At 41.1% G+C, this 21,420-nt stretch overlaps 2 protein-coding genes across 3 annotated transcripts; both read right to left on the reverse strand.

The window, feature by feature from the left end:
* Positions 1-9,021: 9,021 nt before the first annotated feature.
* On the reverse strand, positions 9,022-15,421 carry LOC142396870 (gap junction alpha-3 protein-like). Of its 2 annotated transcripts, none has more exons than XM_075480056.1 (3): positions 15,058-15,421; positions 14,476-14,537; positions 9,022-13,317 (listed from the first exon to the last, which is right to left on the reverse strand). In XM_075480056.1, the coding sequence occupies exon 3, from the start codon at positions 13,280-13,282 to the stop codon at positions 11,897-11,899; it is 1,386 nt and encodes a 461-aa protein (XP_075336171.1). In that variant the 5' UTR covers positions 13,283-13,317; positions 14,476-14,537; positions 15,058-15,421; the 3' UTR covers positions 9,022-11,896. The 2 variants fall into 2 exon arrangements, with proteins under 2 accessions (XP_075336171.1, XP_075336172.1); XM_075480057.1 differs by having other exon boundaries at positions 14,974-15,421.
* Positions 15,422-15,993: 572 nt separating this feature from the next.
* Positions 15,994-20,030, reverse strand: gjb8 (gap junction protein beta 8). Its single transcript, XM_075480058.1, has 2 exons — positions 19,881-20,030; positions 15,994-19,080 (listed from the first exon to the last, which is right to left on the reverse strand). The coding sequence occupies exon 2, from the start codon at positions 19,045-19,047 to the stop codon at positions 18,259-18,261; it is 789 nt and encodes a 262-aa protein (XP_075336173.1). The 5' UTR covers positions 19,048-19,080; positions 19,881-20,030; the 3' UTR covers positions 15,994-18,258.
* Between the last annotated feature and the right edge of the window lie 1,390 nt (positions 20,031-21,420).

Below are 21,420 nucleotides of genomic sequence, written 5' to 3' on the forward strand. Positions count from 1 at the left end.
TCGTAAAGTTTCTACCAAACCAACCAAAGTCTTTCCATGAGCCAGCGGTCAGGCCTCCCAGAAACAAATTCATCACACTCCTGAAATACATAAAGAGGGCCTGAGGTATTCGTGCTGTGGGCTGAGTGTGAATTTGTTAGGTGATTAAAGGCTAAATATAGCCTCCTGTCTGCTCCGAGCTGTAGGCTGGTGACTCAGTGGCAGACGTTTGCTTTCGCCAGAGGTTCCTTTTCCAGCACTGGTCCATTTACGTGCACCAAAATGGTTAGATTGATAAACCACCACCGACACCACAGTCATGACCAAGAGACTTGACATATGTATTTTCTGCATAGATCAGCATCTTATATTGTTCTGTTTCAAAGAAATTGGGGAAGTTATGCCATTTAAGTGATATTAGTTGAGTTTTTATTCAATTAAATAAGTCATTTTCAATGATTAAAATCTCCAAACTGTTGTGAAAGAAATCTTAAAGAAGGATTTTTGCGTGTCTTGCTGTGGCTTTTGTGCATCTGCTCCCTGTAAAACTGCAGCTTTTGTTTGAAATAGCTTTAAAACGGGTGAGTGCCAAATCCGCTGTGATGAGATGAATTTTAGCAGTAAATTATAAAGCTGGAGAACAGCAATTTTGTCCCGTTTTGCCGGCTGGTGCTTAATTAACCAAAAAAATTGAAGAAATTTGTTAATTTAATTCAAGGTGTGCACTGGCCTCTTAACTTTCTAACCAAAAAAACAAACAAACAGAGGGTCGACCTTCCCAAAGTTTCGAGCTTAAATAGCCAGAGCAAACCATAAGGTGCAAAGTATGAACCAAAAATGACCATTACCACAATGTAAAATGATCTAAATTAATTTTTAGGTGTGTTAGGAGTGTCTGACTAATTCAAATTGTTTACATTTTCAAAACAAAGCCTCATTGAATTACTGTATTAAATAATGAAAGTAATGCCGTTAAATGACTGCAATGATAGCGTTGATATTTGATGCATTGACCCTACAGTTGACCTGTAAAATCTCACAATTTTTAACCAATGATTGGGACACCTCTAAGGTTTGGATATGTGGATATTTGAGACCTATTGCTCCTTTTCTGGTGAGACTGAACTGAAAGTAATACATTTCCATCGATACGTCCACTACATGTGGCTATTTAGCTTATTCACAGCACAAAAGGGAAAGTAAATAAATGAATAAAAGCATAAATCAGATGTTGTGTTATGTAGAAACGTCCCTGTTTGGCTCTGCAGTGGAAACAAAGCAGACTGAGTGACAGGGCTGAAGCCTCCAGTCAGTCGTGCCAACAGATCAACAATCTCCCATCACTCTTCAGCCACTGAAACCAAGAGCTCGCCACTCATGTCCTGTACTCTGTCTTCAGACTCGGTGCCAGATACCTGCACCAAGTAATCCTGTTCTCAGCTTCTAACCTGCTGGTATTTGTTTTTCACAGACGTGTTTCTCAAGGATCGAGAACTATCTGAAATTCATGATCTATGTTGCAGAAACAGACAAACTGACAGTATGGAACACGTTGTTCACGTCAGCAGCGTTTCTGTAAATCACAACTCACCCGTGTTCCTGGTTATTGACGGTAAAGAATGATTTATTTCTAATTAACAAGAAGACTCTAATTTAAACCTGCCTCAAATCAGCGATGTTGAAAGGGACAAATCCTGCCTGTGGCCCCATCTGGATCGTGGGGCCGTCAATCAGACGTGCATCTCCGTCCTTGGTCTTTCCAGCTGTCACCATGTATCACCCATCCTCTTCCAGTCGGCCTCCAGGTCTTGATGACCTCTTTTTCTCTTCCATTTAAGGGCTTGCCTTGTGATGCTGGCAAAGGGTGTGACCAATCCACCTCCACAAGTCTTTGAAGGATGGCTGCTGCTTTGTTGCTGTTCTTCTGTGGCCGACGGATATTGAGTTGATGAAAACCTTGATTCTCTTCATGGTGCTAACAGTGGTTCTCCAAGTCCCAGCCCCACAGAATAAGATAGGCTTCACAGTGGTGTTAAACACCCTGATCTTCATCAACAGAATTAAAGTTTCCTCTCCCAAACAGACCAGGAGAAACTCATCCATGCATTCATCTCCAGTATACGGAAGAGTCTTAGGGCCAGGCATAAGAAAAAATATTCTCGAAATGTCGAGAATAAAGTCGAAATGTCGAGAATAAAGTCGAAATGTCGAGAATAAAGTCAAAGACTTTATTCTAAAGTCCACATGTCGAGAATAAGGTTGAAATGTTGAGAATAAAGTCTTCGACATTATCTCGACATGTCGACTTTATTCTCGACAGACAAAATATAAATATTTAATTTTATGCCTGGCCCTAATACTCTTCCGTACCAGCAGACTCCATCACTGTAACGCTCTTTTAACTGGACTTCCCAAAAAGAGCATTAAACATCTGCAGCTCATCCAGAACGCTGCTGCTGGAGTTTTATTTGTTTCCTAAATTGTCTTTGTTTTCTAAATTGTCTTCCCATTTGTCTCGGTACCTAACTTATTGCACTTACTCTAGCACTAGTTATGCTCTTAGCTGTTTGGTTTTGGAAGGAAATGCACTTATGATTTCTTGTGACCTGAAGTTCTTATGCCTACCGATGTGGAACACACTTATTGTATGTCGCTTTGGATAAAAGCGTCTGCAGAATGACCGTAATGTAATGTTTTAACCCAGACTAAGAGATCTGAACACATCACAGCAGCTTTAAAGTCTTTACTCTGGCTTCCAGTCAGTCACAGAATAGATTTTAAAAGCCTGCTGATGGTTTACAAATCCCAGAACGGTTTAGGCCCAAAATACATCTGTGATCTGTTCAGAGAATATAAAGCCAGCAGAGCTCTCAGATCCAAGGACTCAGGTCAGCTGGTCCAGTCCAGAGTCCAGACTAAACATGGAGAAGCAGCATTTAGCTGTTATGCTGCAAACAAGTGGAACAAACTGCCAGTGGAGATTAAACTTTCACCAAATGGAGACATTTTTAAATCCAGGTTAAAAACATGTCTGTTCTCATGTGTCTATGCATGAAATCTGCACGATTTATTTGAACTTATCCTGACTGTTGCTTGTTTTTAAATTAATTTAAATCATTTTATTTGTTTCTCTTTATATTCTTTTGTGTATTTTTAATGCTTATTCCACTCCCTGCTGCAATGCTTTTATTTTATGTGAAGCGCTTTGAATTGTTTTGTACATGAAATGTGCTACAAATAAATTTGATTTGATTTGATTTTTAATTTGATCTTGGTGCTGATATTGCTGGAATCCCAGACAGGGTCTAACATCTGCATCAGTCCCACCCCGTCTGTTGATGATGCTGCTGAGGTGGGCCAAACTGTCCACCTCTTCCAGGGCTTCCCCTTCGAGCATGACAGGTGTATCATTAGAAGTGTTGGCCTTTAACATCTAGCTGCTGTCTGGGTTGATGTTGAGGCCCGGTTTTGCTGAGGTATCTGCTACCATGCTGGTCTTTTCTGGCCAGTCAAGGCTGTCCCACCGTGTCCAGAGTGTCCACTGTGACCGTCAGATCACCAAAACCTTTTAACCGCCTCAGTCATTTGTACAGTGACTCACTAAAAGCATTTTGGCCTCTTTTGTCCCATTCGTTATCCAGCTAAGATGCTGAAAAGCATTTTCTACAAAGCTTCTGGCCTTTTCAGAGCTGAAGGTGCAGGATTTATCAGTGTACAAATGAAATTCATTGGGCCGTCCCCTTGATGTTGAAAGGTTTGCACCCAGGTCCTCGACCTGGAAAGTGTCGACTTTTTCCTTCAGACTTTTTGATAAGATTACAGATCTATGTTTCTGTTAAAATCCTGGTGGTTTTTCTCCTTTAAAGGTCCAGTATTTGATCCTAAAACCACAAAACAAACAGAGCCAGACCTTAAAGGGATAGTTCGCCTCTTTTGACATGAAGCTGTATGACATCCCATACCAACAATATCATTTATGAACATTTTCTTACCCCCTGCTGCGTCCTGTAAGCCTCGTTTTGGTGTTGATGAAGGTAGTCCGGCTAGTTGGCTGGGGTTTAAAAAAATAAAGCGTTTTGCTTCTCAAAACAATATGTGTTCAAAAGAGTAATACATTTGCATCACAAAATCGTTCAACAGGAAAAAGTCAGACCTCACAATCGCTTGGCCCTATTTTCTCTCCCTTGTATCACTCCGCCACCTGCCGACAGCCGCTCCTGTTACGGTGTTTGCTGCACGGTCTACACAGCCCGTAGTGATACGAAGGGAGAGAAAATAGCGCCAAGCGATTGTGAGGTCTGACTTTTTCTGGATGAATGATTTTGTGATGCAAATGTATTACTCTTTTGAACGCATATTGTTCTGAAAAGCAAAACGCTTTATTTTTGTGGCCCCAGCCAACCAGCCGGACTACTTTCATCAACGCCAAATCGAGGCTGGAACTCTGCACACAGGACGCAGCAGCGGGTAAGAAAATGTTCATAAATAATATTGCTAATGTAAAAATTGGCTTTGTTCTTAGACATTATGAATGAAATAAGTCTCAGTACTTTTCCATTATGACCTAAAGTGATCCAGGAGTAGCAAGACAAAACAATTAGGAAAGCCTGGGAAAGCAAGGGCAGATTCACACACACACATTGTTTTGGGCTGATCCAGAGAATATGACGAAGCATGTTGAACCTACTCATGTCCAATCATACTCGGTCGAGAGTGAGTCCAACCTATGAGGCTATAAATACACATGATACCCGGAAATCGAGGCGCAGTCTGACGGACTTCCTGCGGGGACTCTTTCCCACTGAGCCCAGCGCTGATATGCTTTGATGTGTGACTAAATAAAGACTTCATATTCACTTGAATTACTCCGGTCTGTTCTTGAGCTTCCAACTAAAAGAACCGAATCTAACACTAATATGGGATGTCATACAGCTTCATGTCAAAAGAGGCGGACTATCCCTTTAAAGCAGCTCATGCCATTTGATGTCTTGGAGAAACCAAACTAAAAGTATCCGGCCTTATCCCTCAGTTTTTTGGAGGTTTTTTTAGGTGAAAACGTGGTGTATTCATTGGAGACAACTCTGACTCCTTTTATGTTTGCCAGTTTGTAAATTGTTGTGGGCAACTGTTCAAAGGTCAAAATGAAATTTGTCAGCACCTGTAATTTTCACCCATCTCTACCATGTATTACACAGTGTTGCAAATTCTTAGTTCTTGTAACTGGGGACTGTGTTAGCGGTCAAAATTTGACTCCCATGTGTAATACTAACACAGTCCTCTTATTTTAATTATTTCTGGTTGGTGTTATGAAATGGGCCTGAGTCAGCGACATGTTTTAGTATTCCTCGTTGGAATGCAGAGGGAGGAAGGGAGCAGCTGGGAGGTTGAAAGTCACGAGAAGAACAAACAGGAAGCCACCAGTATGGATAATGGAAGGGGGAAAAAACACAGCAACTTATCTCATATGACACATCAACACTTAATAAGGTCCTATTAATTACAATGTTTAAAAAAGCACAGACTAAAACATTTAGAAATGGGTGAGATGTATCGGTTGAATAAAAATGAATGATGGAAGATGCTCCCCCAAAATGTTTTGTCCTTATCAGGGTAGTGGTAGCAGCAGGGGTGACAAAAAAAAAGCAACTTCCTCTGGCTCCTCTTGGGAGATCCCCAGCTGCTCCGAGGCCAAATGAGAGATAAAGTCACAGCAGTGCATTCTGGGAGCTAGTGGAAGCCTCTGGACCGAAACTGACTTCAGGTCATTGGGATGTCCTAAGCATGGCAAAGTTGGATAAATCACCTCTTAAATATATAAGAATTTAAACCCAATTAGTATTTATTCCTCTACTGAACTCATTATTCAGACTTGTCTTTCCCATTGATGGTTTGTGTCCCTTGATAAGACGTGAAATATCGAAGAAATTAAGATCTTGTTTCTTTGTTTTTGACTTTAAATAGAAGATTTATTTTTCTTTTCTTTCTTTGAGACGTGTTTGTCTCACCCTAGGTTGGATTTAGCCATAACATCAGTGAAATTCTCTTTAGTTTATTTATGTAGCGGCAATTCACAGCAAAAGTCATCTCAAGGCACTTTAAAGAGAACGCTGGAGATGAAAAACTCCCATTAGACAGGAAGAGACCTCAGTCAGGAAGGGCGACCATCGGCCTCAATGGGCTGTGGGGGTATGAGCGCACACGGCAGAAACTCAAACAGCAACACCAAGAAAGGACAACCCTGCTATGTGGAAGAAGAAGTAGAAAGAGAAACAGAGAGTTAAACTAAAGGGATGCCACAACTAAGAGTTTGATCAAAACGGAAGGTTTTAAGCCTATTCGTAAAGGTAGAGAAGGTCTCTGCCTCCTAAACTCACAACAAGAGCTAGTTCCACAAGAAAAGAGCCTGATAACTTAAGGCTATGAAGTAGGTTTTAATGCAAAATCGTAACATTTTGCTTTTATTGTCTTAATTTAGCCAGTTTTTTTTTAAACAGTGTCTAAAATCAGAGGTGAACTGCAACATTTTGAGTACTGGTGTTAGATAGAACACTTTAATTTGACAATTGTGTCTAATAGGCAACAAAGACCTTCTGCCTCCAAATACTTTAAAAATATTTTTCTTCTTTCTTTTATTATCTGTTAAAGCTGGAAATCAATCTGGTAGTTTTATGCGTACAATTAAAAAAAGAAAAGTAATCACTGCATTTCAATGAACTTAGAAGGAGAAAGTTGTATTCAAACGTTAGCTGGTCACCCTCCTCCCCCCTCTGCTACGTTACTATAACAGCTTATAGCAGCTTTTCCACACCTCGCATAGCTAAAGTATGTGGGGAACATTTGGCTCATTGCAATATGCAAAATAATCGGGTAGACGTTTTTTCTTTCTTTTTCCCCCTTTTTCCCCCTTTTTTCCCCTTTTTTTATTTACTTTTTTATCTTTTTTTCCTTTTTTCTTTCCTTTTTTCCTCCTTTCCCCCCTCTTTTTTTCTTTTCTTTTTTTCTTTCTTTTTTCTTCCCCCTTTTTTCTTTCCTTTTTTTCTCTTTTTTTCTCTTTTTTCTCTTTTCCCCCTTTTTTTCTTTCCTTTTTTCCTTTCTTTTTTCTTTCCCCCCTTTTTTTCTTTCCTTTTTTCTCATTTTGTTCCCTTTTTCCTCCTTTCCCCCCCTCTTTTTTTCTTTTCTTTTCTTTTTTTCTTTCTTTTTTCTTTCCCCCTTTTTTTCTTTCCTTTTTTTCTCTTCTTTTCTCTTCTTTTTCTTTCCCCCCTTTTTTTCTTTCCTTTTTTTTTCCTTTTTCCTTTTTTCTCATTTTGTTCCCCTTTTTCCTCCTTTCCCCCTCTTTTTTTCTTTTCTTTTTTCTCTTTTTCACCATTTTTTCTTTCCTTTTCCCCCTTTTTTCTCTTTTTTTCAATTTTTTTCTTTTCTCCCCCTTTTTTTCTTTCCATTTTTTCTTTTTTTTCTTTTTTCTTTCCTTTTTTCTAATTTTGTTCCCTTTTTCCTCCTTTCCCCCTCTTTTTTCTTTTCTTTTTTCTCTTTTTCACCATTTTTTCTTTCCTTTTCCCCCTTTTTTCTCTTTTTTTCTTTTCTCCCCCCCTTTTTTTCTTTCCATTTTTTCTTTTTTTTCTTTTTTCTTTCCTTTTTTCTAATTTTGTTCCCTTTTTTCCTCCTTTCCCCCCTCTTTTTTCTCTTTTCCCCCTTTTTTTCTTTCCTTTTTTCCTTTCTTTTTTCTTTTCCCCCCTTTTTTTCTTTCCTTTTTTTCTCTCTTTTTTCTCTTTTTTTCTCTTTTTTCCCATTTTTTTCTCTTCTTTTTCTTTCCCCCTTTTTTCTTTCCTTTTGTTAATTCTTTTTCCTTTTTTCTCATTTTGTTCCCCTTTTTTCTCCTTTCCCCCCTCTTTTTTTCTTTTCTTTTTTCTCTTTTCGCCCTTTTTTCTTTCCTTTTTTTCCTTTCTTTTTTCTTTTTCCCCCTTTTTCTTTTTTCCTTTTTTTCTCTTTTTTTTCCGAGTAGAAATCATTACATCCACTGAATGTACTGAATGGACCTTTAAAGTAACAAAGTAGTGACATTTTTAGTGCCTAAACCTGATCAAGTAGTCTGTGTGCATTAACCGAGTCAAACAGGAAGGTAAATTAAACACAATAAAAGTGAAGTTCCTACAAAAAAAGTTAACTGTGAAGCTCCTTTGATGAAAACCTCCATCCTTGTGACCCAGTAAGCACTAGTTTGTCTGTTAAAACTGGCTAACACTCCTTCTCAAAATGCTGTGAGACTATAAGTTCTTAAATCTGTGTCCAAACAAACAAGAAAAAGAAAAAGCCTGATAAAATTTGTATGCCAAGTTGTTTTTCATTACAGATTCACAAACTTTAGAAGACTATGTTGCTCGTGATGTTTGAAGCTCGGAGGATACATACTGTATGTTCTCGTGATTAACAGCAATTAACTTTTTACTTTTGGACGTGTGTTTGGGGTCTGTAGTTATTCTTAAAAGTAATCAATAAACTTATGGTCGGTCAGTTCCTTTTCTTTCAGGGGTCTGCTTTGTCTCTTCCAGAGCTAGAAAATAAATGATGGGTGAAGATCTTTGAGATTTAGCTGCTACTGAATAAGCATCTCATCAATCTTTGGATATTTCAAACTAAAGTCAAATGCAAAATCTCTTTTTTTTAATTTGGGGAATGATAAAGAGATTCCACTTGATTTAACTTTACATAATGAGCAGCAGGCCTATACTATGGCATGGTGAAGGCCAACGGTGTTAAACTAAAAGTCATGCCCTGCTATCTGAGTCGGAAAGTGACAGTAACAACTTTTTTTAAGGGTCATAACGAGCAGATCCGAGTTAAATCCATCCATTGTGGCGGGCTGGAGCCAAACACAGCATCAGTAGAGAGTTAAAACTACACACAAAGAGGTTCAAACCAGAAATATTGTTGTTTTGAGGCGTGTAAAATCTTAAAAGTCTTTTAAATATAACCCTAATTATTTGTACTAGACCGTAGCTCTGTGGTGATGTATGTGGCATTGAGAGTGAACGCAAGAACATCGTGTAAGTATGGTACAAAATTTTATTTAGTAACAGTTTTGTAAACATTTGAGGTAAATTAACATTTACATCAACTTGTTCTTACAAAATAATCATTCATACACAAGGCACTTCTCTTGTTTAAGACAGCATTGAAAACAGGCTGCTGTTGTGAGCTTTGTGAGATGGTTCCTACTCCCCGACGAGCCAGAGAAATCATGCTCTGCATGAAACATAAGAGGAGAGAGCTCGGAGGAGTCACGGGGCTGATGGGCTTTGAACACAACATCCTGTCAGGGGTGCAGGGTTAGGGAAGGGCCAGCTACCCAGCTAACATTCTCTCAACTGTGGAGTTGTCTGAAAGGACGTCCAACCAACCAACCAGAGTCCCGATTGGGTCTGTGAGAACATACCGAGTAAGCAAACAAAAGTATACCCCAACTGTCTTTTTGCTTTTTTTTTTGTTTTAAGTTTCAAACACTTCATCATCTGAGATTGAGATAAATAAGATTCTTTTTTAATACCGTCCTTTCTGCGAAGAGCAATACTGTTTTGGTTTTTTTAAGACATTTCTTCTTTTTTTTTCTTTTTCCTTTGAGGATCAAAGAGACTGGCAGTTTGGCGTCACATTCTTTGTCTTATGTTTCTCCCTCTGCTACGACTAATATCATCATTGAAAAACAACAGCTTTCTCTCCTACATGTGCAAATTTTTTCACCACCTGCCAAAATGTAAACTTTAGGAATCAACAATAAAAAATATAGTTTTTGTCATTTTCACCAAGAAGCATGAAGTAACTACTTATAGCGTTCTGTTCTATAGTTATATTGTCTCCCATTTGTGTCTTTTGTTTGCACTGAAAGTCATTTAAGCAACGGCAGCAAGATACAGTATGAATCTTTATACTAATATGGGTACAGGTGCTTTTACACAACACAATGCTATCATTTTTTTAACCTCTCCAATTCCCCTGAAAAGTGGAAAATAACATAATTTTACACGCTCTTACTCCAGTCTGTTAACCTTCACAGTAACTGCAGGGAAAGTATTCTCGTAAAATACAGTGCACAGACATATTGGTGCTTTGTTGCGTTGCTGTGCTCAGCTAATGCAACATGTCCGATGCAGATTGTCGGGTTTTCACACGAGGTTCCTGTGTAACTTAACTCTGCCCCAGTGTTGGACTTACAGGATAGTACAATAAGTTAAGGTTGAGCTAAAGTCAGAAAGCGTTTTTGAAAGTGCCTGGGTTGTGAATGATCAAACGGGACAGTGACACAACACAGACAGAAGACTGTGGCTGCTGATGAGTTCAGCTCAAATTTGGGCGTATCTAAAAGGCCTCCAAGTGTCCAAATGAACACAACAAAATAGAAGCGGTTGATACTGACAGCACCGCGGCCGGCGTTTTGGGTTGTTTTTTTTGTTTTTTTTACTCGTAGCTGTTTCGCAATCACAAACCGACTACCACAAGTGTGCAATTTAAGAGTAAAATTCAATTGAGCTTTAAAAAAAATAGGGCTTTTCAGATGAAAACACACGTGAAATGTGTGACAATGAAAATAATTTAACTCCCAAAGTTGCTCTCAATCGTTCGGTGAGATTAAAGAAGGGGGTTGTGGGTTCAAGATTGAAAATATCTGCAATAAATTCCACTAAAAATAGCAGTTTCAAGTCTGACAAAAGAGTTTTGGAAGAAGAATATTGTTATTCTTAAAATAGTTGCTTCAAAATTCATTGAAGGCAATATCTGTGCAATTAGTGGAGCGCATTTTTCTCTTCGTATATGCTGAAAGCAACGCGGACAGAGGCAGGCGTAAGGGAAACTTTTTCTCATTTGATGTCTGTGTTACTGACCATGCAGCGTTCAAAGAGACCCAGGTGCATTCTGGGCCCCACAGGGATGACTTCGATCAGCAGTTTTGTCCCATATTCCGTCAACAATGCAACCTACGTTTGTTTATCCTGACATTTGTCCTTTTCTATTTCAGTCACAATATTCCCTATCTGTGCGGGAATATCTTTGGAATATGGGGAAAACTTTGGGAATCGGTCTATGAAACCACAGGGAAAAAATATCAGTGTATGTTAATAAAATGAGATCCTGGATGATTCATGTTTGATACATCCGGTGTTCATTCAAGAAGAGCTACAGCATAAATACCCTCGTGGGGTGTTGACATGTGGCACAACACAGTATCTGTGCTGCCGATCCGACTGTGAAACCAGATGAATACACAGAATATGTTTTGGCAACAAGTTGAACAACTGATCTGCGCAACAATGCCAGCTACCTGTGCGTCCGGCAGGAAAAAAAATAAAAAAATTGACACACGATCACCTCCATTTGATATGTTAAGACCTTAAGGCTCAACAAAAAGGAAGAAAAGTCGAGAAACACCATGAAATTCTCCCCCACAAAAGCAAACGTGTTGGTGGGATGTGTCCTCGTTTTGATGTGAGAGTTTATCACAACGTCTTACACTCCGTCCGCTGCTTTCAGCGGAGCGTCTGACTTTGTAGAACTGCGTGATCACGTTTCATTTGCATGAATAGAGACCACCATCAATAAAAATAAGAAAATAAAAACTTTGCCTCTAGTACTCTGCAACTCACCGATTGCACTAAGTCAGACTGCAGCTGATGAAGTCACTTCACATTTGCCTAAACATTTTATGCTATTTGGCTTTCCCGTCACTTCTCGCTTTGCCTTCTTTTTTTTTTTTTTTTGTTTAGTTTTTTTTTTTTTTGTTTTGTCATTTTTTTGTAGTTTTTTTTTTTCCTTTGCTTTATGTAAATGTGTGATTTATGTGTATCTGAGAATCAGTATTTGGGGTGGGGTCGGGGGAACCAAGGTGTTAGTTAAAGAGGGTTTAGGGACATGAATGGACCAAAGAGGTTTAGACCGCCAGGTCGCTCGGCCTGGCCCTGATGCTGCTGCTTTTGCTGGCCCGACTGAGCCGCCGAGGGTCTGTGCTGACCGTCACAGGGGGCTCGTGCATCTCCACTGTAGTGATGATATGGCCTTCCCCCTGCACGCTCTTGCCCCCACCCCAGCTGTCTGCGTTGGAGGCAGGGCCGGGGCTGCTGTTGCTGGAGGCAGCATTAACGGCTGCGTCGGCGCTGCTGAGCGGAGCATCAACGGGCTGCTGCTGGTGCTCGTTCTCGTTGCTGGCAGAAGATGAGGAAGACGGGAAGGGTGAGGTGGCCTTCATCTCCCGAGTCTGCTGCTCGGTGGCCAGATTGGCCCAGTTCTGCTGAGTAGCCAGCCTGTGGTTGTTGTTGTTGCTGATGTAGTAGTGGGAAGAAGGGGAGGACTGGCGAAGGGAATCCTCCTGTTGAAGGTCGTCCATCTTAAACTCCGCACCTGAGGCCACGGCTGCTGGCCCCATGGGCGGCAGGAAAGCCCCGCCGCCCGCCGTCACATCTGTGTAATTGGGAGGGTAGCTGAGGCTGGAGGGGGCAGTTCTGGAGGCTGAGGCCAAGCGCTCAGGCTCTGCTGTGTCAACATGGCGCAGCGACACACGATCTGGGGCAAACTCGTTTGTCATGCCCTGTTTAACTTTCTTCCATCCGAGGTGATAGATCTCTAACAAATTCAGCAAAAGAGACACGCAAGCCACCACAAGCATAAATATAATAAAAATGGTCTTTTCAGTGGGCCTTGATATGAAGCAGTCAACGGTGTTGGGGCAGGGCCAACGTGCACACTTGTACAGGGGCCTGAGCTTAAAGCCATAAAGGAAATACTGGCCCAAAATGAAACCCACTTCAAACAGGGTCTTGAAAATAATATTGAACACATAGGTGCGCAGCAGTGCGCCTCTGATACGGATTTTGCCATGTTCATCCCTGATTGGCGGCTTCTCCTTCTTGCCACCTCCTCCAGCATCACCACCGTTTCTATAAAGGAGTTCTTTCTCCTCTTGAAACTTGTTTGCTTTGCGGTGCTCCTCCTCCTTTTCTTTCCGCTTCTCCTCCATGCGGACGATATGTAGCACGTGGCCCAGGTAGATGAGAGTTGGTGTGGACACGAAGATGATCTGGAGCACCCAGAAGCGGATGTGCGAGATGGGGAAGGCCTCGTCGTAGCAGACGTTCTCGCAACCGGGCTGCTGGGTGTTACAGGTGAAGTCGGACTGCTCGTCGCCCCAGACCTCTTCAGCCGCGGCCCCCAGCACCAGGATCCTGAAGATGAAGAGGACAGTCAGCCAGACCTTGCCGATGACCGTTGAGTGCTCCTGAGCGTTCTCCAGCAGCCGCCCCAGAAAGCTCCAGTCGCCCATGCTTCAAGATTTCTAGCCTATGGAGAAAGTACAGGCTGGAGCGGACAAAGAAAGAGGGAATGCAGCACAAATAGAGAAAACAGAGAAACCGTGTCAGAGAGAGAGAGAGTTTAAGAACATTTAGGAATCTGTTGAAAATGTCGGTCAGTGAACAGGGTTTAAGGCTTTACCCCCCAAGCTTAGACACTCCACACATACAAACACACACAAGAGCGCACAGAGAAACGACTGAGAGCACAGGTGTCGAGGACAGTCCGACATATTTATCGTTTTCATTAAACTCTTAGAACACAGTATAGAAATCTGCCACACAGACGTCGGACATCAATAACAAACTGCAGCTTTTGCATGGTATACAGATGCTTTTTCAGCAGCTGGTGTACTGTACAGGCCACCTGTGTGATTGAACCCTGGTTCACTGCTTTTCTCTCTGTGTCTGTGTCAGGCCTGTCGCTGTCTCTCACCTGCTCGCTCCACTGCCCAGCAGGCATGTGCTGAGATCAACATTATTATGTTCGAAAACAGCATTTAGCAGAGATGGGGCTCTGGTGTGGCACACGCACACACGCACACTCACACACACAAATACTGACGTGCACGCATATACGCTACCCTCCCTCCCCTTCCTCTGTTACTCTGTCAGCTGTAAAACTAAAGCTACAGGAGTGAAACAGAAAACAACCGACTGTAATTATGAATCGTGATAATCTAATATATGTGTGACAGTTTATGGTAGTGTATGAGATTACCAAAAGTTGAAGTCTTAAAAAGTCTGAGAGTGGCGTTTTAGTTCCAACTGGCTCACATAGAAGCTTTAATGTTCATTAATTGATTTGATTTGTTTTTCTTTGATAAAGAGGAGCTAATACAATCCCCCCGAGGCCCAAATTGGTGTCTTGACACAAACATAGAGCTTAGAAACTCCGAATAGATCCAAGACAAATATATTAAACTAAGAAACATGAGCCCTGAAACTGAAGCTCATTTAGCAACTTTGCTTGATAAATATTACTACATCATTAGATCACATGTTCCACTACACAAGTCTCTGATGTGAGGAACTTAAAATCTGATGCTACAATTTAAGTTAAACAGATATCTTCCCTTTTATGTGAGATATCTGTGATGGGTCAAGGAAGGTAGAATAAACAGATATAATGGACACAAACACAAAGATCAGAGAGTAAACTTACTAAAATATTCTTGTAATAGAGGTAATAAATCCATCGACTAGGGTTCCCAATATGTATGACACCTGGAAGAGAAAAGAAGCATCACTCATTCGTCAACGTATTTTGCACATAAAAAGTTCTGCACATGTTTAAACATATATCCTGTAAAAATGACATATTACGTTTGATTTTCTAAACACACTTTGCATTTACCTGCTATAAATACTGGCAGAGCGGTGTTACTACATGGATACTCCGGCAGTTACACCCAGACAGTCAGAAAGTTTTTTTTCTTTTGACCTCGTGGTGACTTATCAGAGGCAAACCTTTAAAACTGCATAAGCTTTTCCGAGTTTCATTGGCATTCGTGGAATTTAAGTCAGGTTCAACTACAAAGCCATACGTGCCAGACGCACAATGCAGAGTGTGCCAGAGTCCTCAGACTCCCTTTAAGCGCCACAAGCTTTGTCAGCTTTTGTCCCACTCTTGTTCAATAAAACTGAAGCAGCATTTAATTACCTGATAACACAGCGTTCTTCATTAACTTCCCTCCCACTTAAGTGCTGGGAAATAGGCAATCACTGCTGTGTTTATCCGTCATACCTTTCAAGCGGAGATGTCATACTTAATCACGAAAAGCAAATCCATCTGCCGTCATTGGTGCCATCGTTGGAGTGCGTTGAAAAGCGTGTAGACCTCCCGCGACTGCGACGACCCTCCCTCAGTTTCCCTGAACCCAGCCTGTCACTTTCCTCAGCTGAACAAACTCCTCTTTTTCTTTTTTTTCAGCGCTGCCTCACAAACACATTCATGCACAAACTTCTCCAGGCGCGCGGTCTGTCCCGGGCCTTGCGTGAGGAAAAGTTCTCCTTTGTTTGTTGTTAGTTTTTGGAGGCGGTTTGGAGTCGAAGATGGGGCTCGGATGAACGGAGCTGCCTCCCGTTTCCAGCCATGTCTGGACTGTCACATTGTGTGACCATGCATGAGTGAATCCACAGAGTCATCAGCCTGTCCGAAGTCACACCACGCCCCTGCCAACCTCCCCAAAAAACGGGTCCCAAATTGTGCGCAAAAGTTGCCGAAATGGTCCGACCCTGAACTTCTCTAACGTGAAAACATTGCAAATATCCCCCAGAGTTCATCCCTGACTCTTAATCTAGTTATAACTGTGATATTTTCAGACAAAAGCACAATTAAATGATCATTATGTCACCATAAACTAAAATTTGACCGCAGACATTCTGTCCAAGTAAAACATTACATCGTTTATCGTCCTAATTTCTAACAACTTGACATCTGATAAGAAAATGACAAACTGGGAGGATAAAAAATAGATTTTAGGCCCCAGCCAGATAATAGAAAATAGAAAAAACACCCACACATTTCCCATACATTCTGTCGCTGCTATCTAAATCAATGTAATACACAAAAAAGAACCACACGGATCTGTTTTTTACTGATTTATGAAAAAAGACTCAAAGAGAAAAACAATGTGAAGGATCAAAGTGCGAGTGTAATAAAAACATCTTGGGTGCAAAATACAATCACAAGCATTTCATTTATTCATTTTGTGCCTTGAAACATGTTTGTCCATTAGTATGTTGTTTGCTATTAAAAGTAGTGAAATTGGGTTAGGAAATGTTGAGAAACTAGAAAATCTTGAGACTGCAGTTATCAGGACTTTATGTCCATCGTAGTGCTCCCAGCAGAAGGTCAAAGGTCAGGACAGAGCGGATATAGAAAACATTTCCTTCTGTAAATCATGTGACTCTGGTGACATTTTTATTTAATCTTTCCTCTTCATCTGAGAAGCTCCACACAACTGCATCAGCTGTTATGTAACACGAATAAACAGTGCGACTCATCCGGCTTTTTTTTTTATGAGATCAGAATTCACACACTTAATTGAAGGCGTTGCTATGTCATCACAAAATTACAGGTCAGTGTTCGCACAAGGTGTCTTTTTAAACTGCAGAGATGTGGCTAATCCAGCTCTGCTATTCCTGGGTGGTCGGAGGACAAAGACATTTTCACTTTGAGATTGGCCACATCAAGAGGCCGAGCGGTGATCCGTGCGGCGACTAAAATAAGGCACACGCTGAAAGCTGATACGGCCAGCTGGGGTCAGCACACACCACAAGAACAATATGGCAAATCTAAATAGCACAGGAGCAGGACTGTGACCAACAAGACAACTACAGTGTCAAAGAGCAGGAATAACACGATGGTGACTAAAGCAAACCCATTCGATTCTGTCCATGAAAGCTGTGTTAGACTATGTTTAGTTGTCGGTTATTAGCAACTTTCAGGGGCGATTTTTAAACTTTTTAACCTCAAAAAACATCTTAGATGGAAACAACATTGTTGTCAAGCAACACGAATATTACAATTGTTCAAGAAATACTCACTGACTCATATCTGCACATCACTACATGCATGACAGATTAGGAATCTTCACAACTTTAGGATGAAATTCAGCAAACCCACCAGTATTTGTGGATGAATATTACTCTGTTGTTAAATTGGGTCTATCCATCTTTGCTTAAACCACCAGTTTCTCATGGAAAAATGCACACATTTTGCAGTATGAGCTCTTGAGCAGGCTTCTATCACTTGGTCACAAACATCTTGTACCGTACAAACATCCATTTTTCACATGATTTAACAAATGTCATGCATGTGTGAAAATATAGAAGGCATCCTCTGTGTTTTCTAGACAAATCTAATTTATTGTAAGTGCTCTTTCTTTTTACATAAAAGACATTCAGGTTTGATTTAAAGTGAAAAGATATCAAATCTGTCAAGCCACTTTGGTGTGATAGGCACGATTTTCATCACACTAAATGCAAACACAACTCTAACTTAAGTCTGAACACACAAAACTCTAAAAGCTCTCACAGCAGGATCATAAAACTCATCTGCTTTGATCAAACATTGATTTAACATAAAATGCTCTTTTAAAATCTATGGTCAGTCCTTGTAAACTAGACACTACACATATTCTTTCTCACCTCCACTTTTCATGGCTCAATTTGTTCGTCTAAACAGTGAACGAGACACTTCAAACAGGCAGCGTGGACGCTGTTCATGCTCGCAGAGGTTCCACTTTCACCACTAGATGGCAGTGTAGGTTTATTCTTCTCCAGATCAGCGCCCCTCGTGTTTAACATTACCCTAAACTGTGTGAACGTGCATCTATTCATAATTAGGTGCTTTTTTTGTTCTAAGATTACCAAAAGGCTCTCAAAGTAAAATTTCTATGCAGAATTTTTGGTCCAAATGTGGGCGTGAGATGATCTATGTGCCAAAAAGTGGTCCAGATTAGAACCAAATGTGCCTTTGTGTGGGTATTCTTTACCACAAAATTACCTCTGATCATTGAGCTGGTTCTGCTCAGGATTCTGAGCTCTAACCAAAGCCTTTATCATGATTTGCACCATTAAGTTTTAACTGTGAAAAAACTCATCGCGCATTGGGTAAATTGGTCTTGGGTGCAATGCTCAGACTGATAAAATATTAGTGAGCAAACTGGGATGTAATTCAGTGTCAGCGGACATCAACCATACTAGAGAATAAACAACTGTGAACAACACTGGACTGCCTCAAGAGTCTAATTTAAGGTCATGGGTGAGAAAACCATCCCAGTCAACTACTTTCAGGCATCTAAGCGAACCGCTGAACTACAGACTCTGACTCTGTGTCCCAGGAGAAATTTCTGGCGGGTGCTCACATTAAAAGTCCGAGAACCAAACTGTAGGCACAAACTATGAGGATGGATTCTGAGTTCATCCCTCTCTTTGCTCTTCAGCACATGGTCCTGTTGCTGGACGAATCTGTGGAGGACGACAAAAGCATCTCATTCCTCTTGTTGTCCCGTGTCACACTTTCCGTGTAAGGGTGTTTTCTCTTGGTTGACCTGTTTGAGCACCTCAGGAGCGCCTTGACGATGAGGTAGCACAGCTCGGCCACGTTCAGCACCATGCAGATGGCTGATGAGGACACCATGAAGATGGTGAAGACGGTCTTCTCCGTTGGCCTGGAGATGAAGCAGTCCACCTTGTTGGGGCAAGGCCACTGCTCGCACTTCACAAGCCGGGGCATCTGGAAGCCATCGTAGACAAAGTATAGTGCATACATGAACCCGCCCTCAAAGATGAGCCGGAAGAACAGGCTGCAGGTGTAGGTCCACCACAGCGGACCTGTGATGGGCAGACGCCTCCTCTTCAGTGTCTCTAGGTCCATATCCGTCGTCTTTTCGGTTCCATTGGAGGCCAGCATGGTCCTCTTATCCCCACGCTTTCTGTAGGCGACGTGCATGGCTACCAGCAGGGCTGGTGTGGAGACAAAGATGAGCTGCAGGCACCACAAGCGGATGTGGGACACAGGAAAGAAGTGGTCATAGCAGACGTTTTTGCAGCCAGGCTGCTGCGTGTTGCATGTGAAGTCTGACTGCTCGTCCCCCCAGACGCTCTCAGCAGCCAGAACCAGGATGGTGATGCGGAAGATGAAAAGAACGGAGAGCCAGATCTTCCCGAGGCTGGTGGAGTGTTTGTTGACACCACCCAGCTGGGCATAGAGCGCCCCCCAACTCATGGTGACGAGGAGGACACTGGAGGCTCAAACAACCTGTAGGATTCAGCAGAAAGTTATCAGCGTTAGAAACCCAAAAAAAGTGCCCAGTCATCACTACTACAGCCTCACTCTTTTCTAGAAAACTTTGAATATCGCTCAACAAGGTGTAGAAGACACTACTTTTAACACCTACATGACATGAGAACCAGAGAAGCTCTGTGGTGCGCCGCAAAGTCTAACCGAAAGGCAAAAAACTATGCAGAAGCTTCGCCTTTTAGAAACTATTTATATTCAAGCAGCCAGGCGACAACAAATTTCTCATTTTATAAAACGTGTTTGATCTTAATCTGAGGTGCAAGGCCACTTCAATCAACTGAGTATGCTGCTGGGAGAAGTATTGTTAGTACTGTGCCACTAAACAGAGATTTGAAAATCTTTTACTCTATATTTCACCACAAAACACGACCCATAAATAGCTTTTCCATGATGATCACTTGATTTTCTTTCACTTTACCACTTTATTAACTGTATATATCAGGATTAATGGGCTCAGTAAGATCTGTTTTTCCCTTGTCTTGAAACAAAACCCGAATTAATCATTCTGTAAGTGATTGAAATATGTATTTACGGGATTTTCCGAAGAGATTTGATTTTCTTTCTCTGGGTTAAATGTTTTGACAATATCTACAAATCTGATTTAAATCGTGCTAAACAATGATTACACGTTAAACCAAAGGCCTAAGCCATATTGATGGCCATCAGTATTATGAGAGGTGTCTGCCTGTTGTAATATCTGCATCTTGTAATATGCGTAAAAGTATCAGAATGTGAAATCACTTCATCACAAAACTCACCTGTTTTTGCGGAGTTTATCCCGAACAAAGAAACCTTAATAAGTTTCCATGTAAACAGCTGGTCCTTTTGTTTGCTGTGCGTCGGAGCAGAATCAGGTTTGGGATGTTTTTTGGGGGGAGACGGTCTGTCCCGTCTTTGCGCAGCAGAGTGTGAGACGCACCTGAGTCCTCGGAGGTTTTCCATCATTACCTCTGCAGACACGGAGGGAGGGGCCACGTTCAGGGTGGGGCCAGCCGGGAGCCAGCCGGGAGCCAGTGGAAGACACGATACTGTCAAGAACTACCGAGAGCCGCTGGAGTTTCATGAGTGGCTGAAAAGAGCCACAGGGAGCCACAGTTTTCTAAACCAGCAAAGGGCTTAAAATCCCAACACATAGCCTCTTCAGCTACTAAACACGGTGAATATTAGTTTGAATCACTAAACATTCACACATTTATCTCCTCTAAAGTCGCGTTTTAAGAAAAAATAATTGACTCTTAATAAATCTGATGATTTCCATTGAATGAAAGTCTTTTCACTTGTAAAATTTTAGCCTAAAGCAGATGGATTCATCAACATCACGAATAACACACCAAAAAGTTCAGTGTGCACTGCTACATTTTAATCAACTCGTCTTATCCTCTTGTTTCATGTCATGGGTTTTCTTGAATTCAAATTTTAAAGAAGAAAAATCGAAAAAACTTGACTCCAAATACTTTTCACGTGTGATATCAGATGTAATATTTGGTGAATTTTCAGTCAGTTTTATCGTTGTTTACCAGTCAGTCATCATTCTACTGATTGGTAATTAAAGTAAAGGTTGTTTATGAATGTCTTAAAGTAGATTAATTACATAAAGAAGACATTATCATCTGTCTGAATGAGACAGATCCCCTGAACTTAATCAGTTTTTATTCGTTTATTTGAACAGATGAACATTAACCAGCAGGTCAAAGATGCATCTTCACTGGAGTTTTCTTATCGTGGTTTTTATGTAGCATGGACGTAGTTCTATAATTCATAGAAATAATGGATATCCCTGCTGAATAAGGTTTCATGAGTGGAGATGCAGGACTTTTTGTTTTTCATGTCCATTTCACTTAAAAGGTTATTCAAGAAAATCCGTCACATGAAGGGAAGAAGGTTTGGTGACTGTAATTTCTGCTTTCTCTGTTTTCTGTGTCCACAGACTACTCAAATACATTTTTACATACCCAGAACACAACCTGGGTATGTAATGGCATAATTTATCACTTGATGCAGACTGTGGGATCACATGTCGCTCACTCCAGTGAAACATCTCCATGAAATGAAATCTGAGCAGGAACTGAACTGCACCCAGAACTCGTGACATGTTTTCAGTCCTTGTTTCCTGCTCTGGGAGCGGCTCATATCACATACATTCTTCATTTGTAATGCACTCAATCCAAAACTTTTTTCATGTGGAGAATCATAACAACCCGTTTGGATACAGGAGTAAAAACAAATCATTTAACTGATTTTAATGGATTTTATTAATCAAAACGTTGTTTTTCACATTTCATTTGAATTTATTACAGT

The sequence above is a fragment of the Odontesthes bonariensis genome, chromosome 12 (genome assembly GCF_027942865.1).
Source record: "Odontesthes bonariensis isolate fOdoBon6 chromosome 12, fOdoBon6.hap1, whole genome shotgun sequence".
NCBI classification, from domain to species: Eukaryota; Metazoa; Chordata; class Actinopteri; order Atheriniformes; family Atherinopsidae; genus Odontesthes; species Odontesthes bonariensis.

Excerpts from the sequence above, each read along its gene's own strand:
- LOC142396870 (XM_075480056.1), bottom strand. The coding sequence starts at position 13,282 with ATGGGCGACTGGAGCTTTCTGGGGCGGCTGCTGGAGAACGCTCAGGAG.
- gjb8 (XM_075480058.1), bottom strand. The coding sequence starts at position 19,047 with ATGAGTTGGGGGGCGCTCTATGCCCAGCTGGGTGGTGTCAACAAACAC.